At 48.5% G+C, this 328-nt stretch overlaps 1 protein-coding gene across 1 annotated transcript; it reads right to left on the bottom strand.

Moving 5' to 3' along the window:
- Nucleotides 1-9: 9 nt before the first annotated feature.
- Nucleotides 10-324, bottom strand: LOC103524070 (larval cuticle protein 1-like; the record flags this gene model as incomplete). The annotated part of the gene is made up of 1 exon (XM_008489075.1): nt 10-324. A coding segment is annotated over one exon (315 nt), but the record flags the coding sequence as incomplete, so codon positions are not given.
- Nucleotides 325-328: the final 4 nt, after the last annotated feature.

Genomic DNA, 328 nt, shown 5'->3' with positions numbered 1-328 from the left:
GACCATGGCTTTCAGAATGAGGATCGGTCTCTTCAGGAAGGGATGATGGGCAGGTGGTTTGACAGTAGTATAGCTAGGATTCAGTCTGGCATTCTCCACGGGAGTGGCAATCGTTCCACTCGCTTGAAAACCAGTGCCATTGCGAGCAGAGTAAGAAATTCTCTTCAGCTCTCCGTTTTCATCGACAAAACCGAACATGCCTTTCACGTTGCCTTCAACGTCGCGGGTTTCAATCTTGAAACTCCCGTCGGCAGCTTCATAGCCAAATGTGTAGGATCCGTCATCATTGAGTCTGTTTATCTGACGCAGGATTGTCACATCAGATTGC

This window comes from Diaphorina citri, unplaced genomic scaffold (assembly GCF_000475195.1).
Source record: "Diaphorina citri unplaced genomic scaffold, Diaci psyllid genome assembly version 1.1 scaffold90897, whole genome shotgun sequence".
Classification (NCBI taxonomy): domain Eukaryota; kingdom Metazoa; phylum Arthropoda; class Insecta; order Hemiptera; family Psyllidae; genus Diaphorina; species Diaphorina citri.
This window is presented reverse-complemented; position numbering and strand designations above follow the sequence as displayed.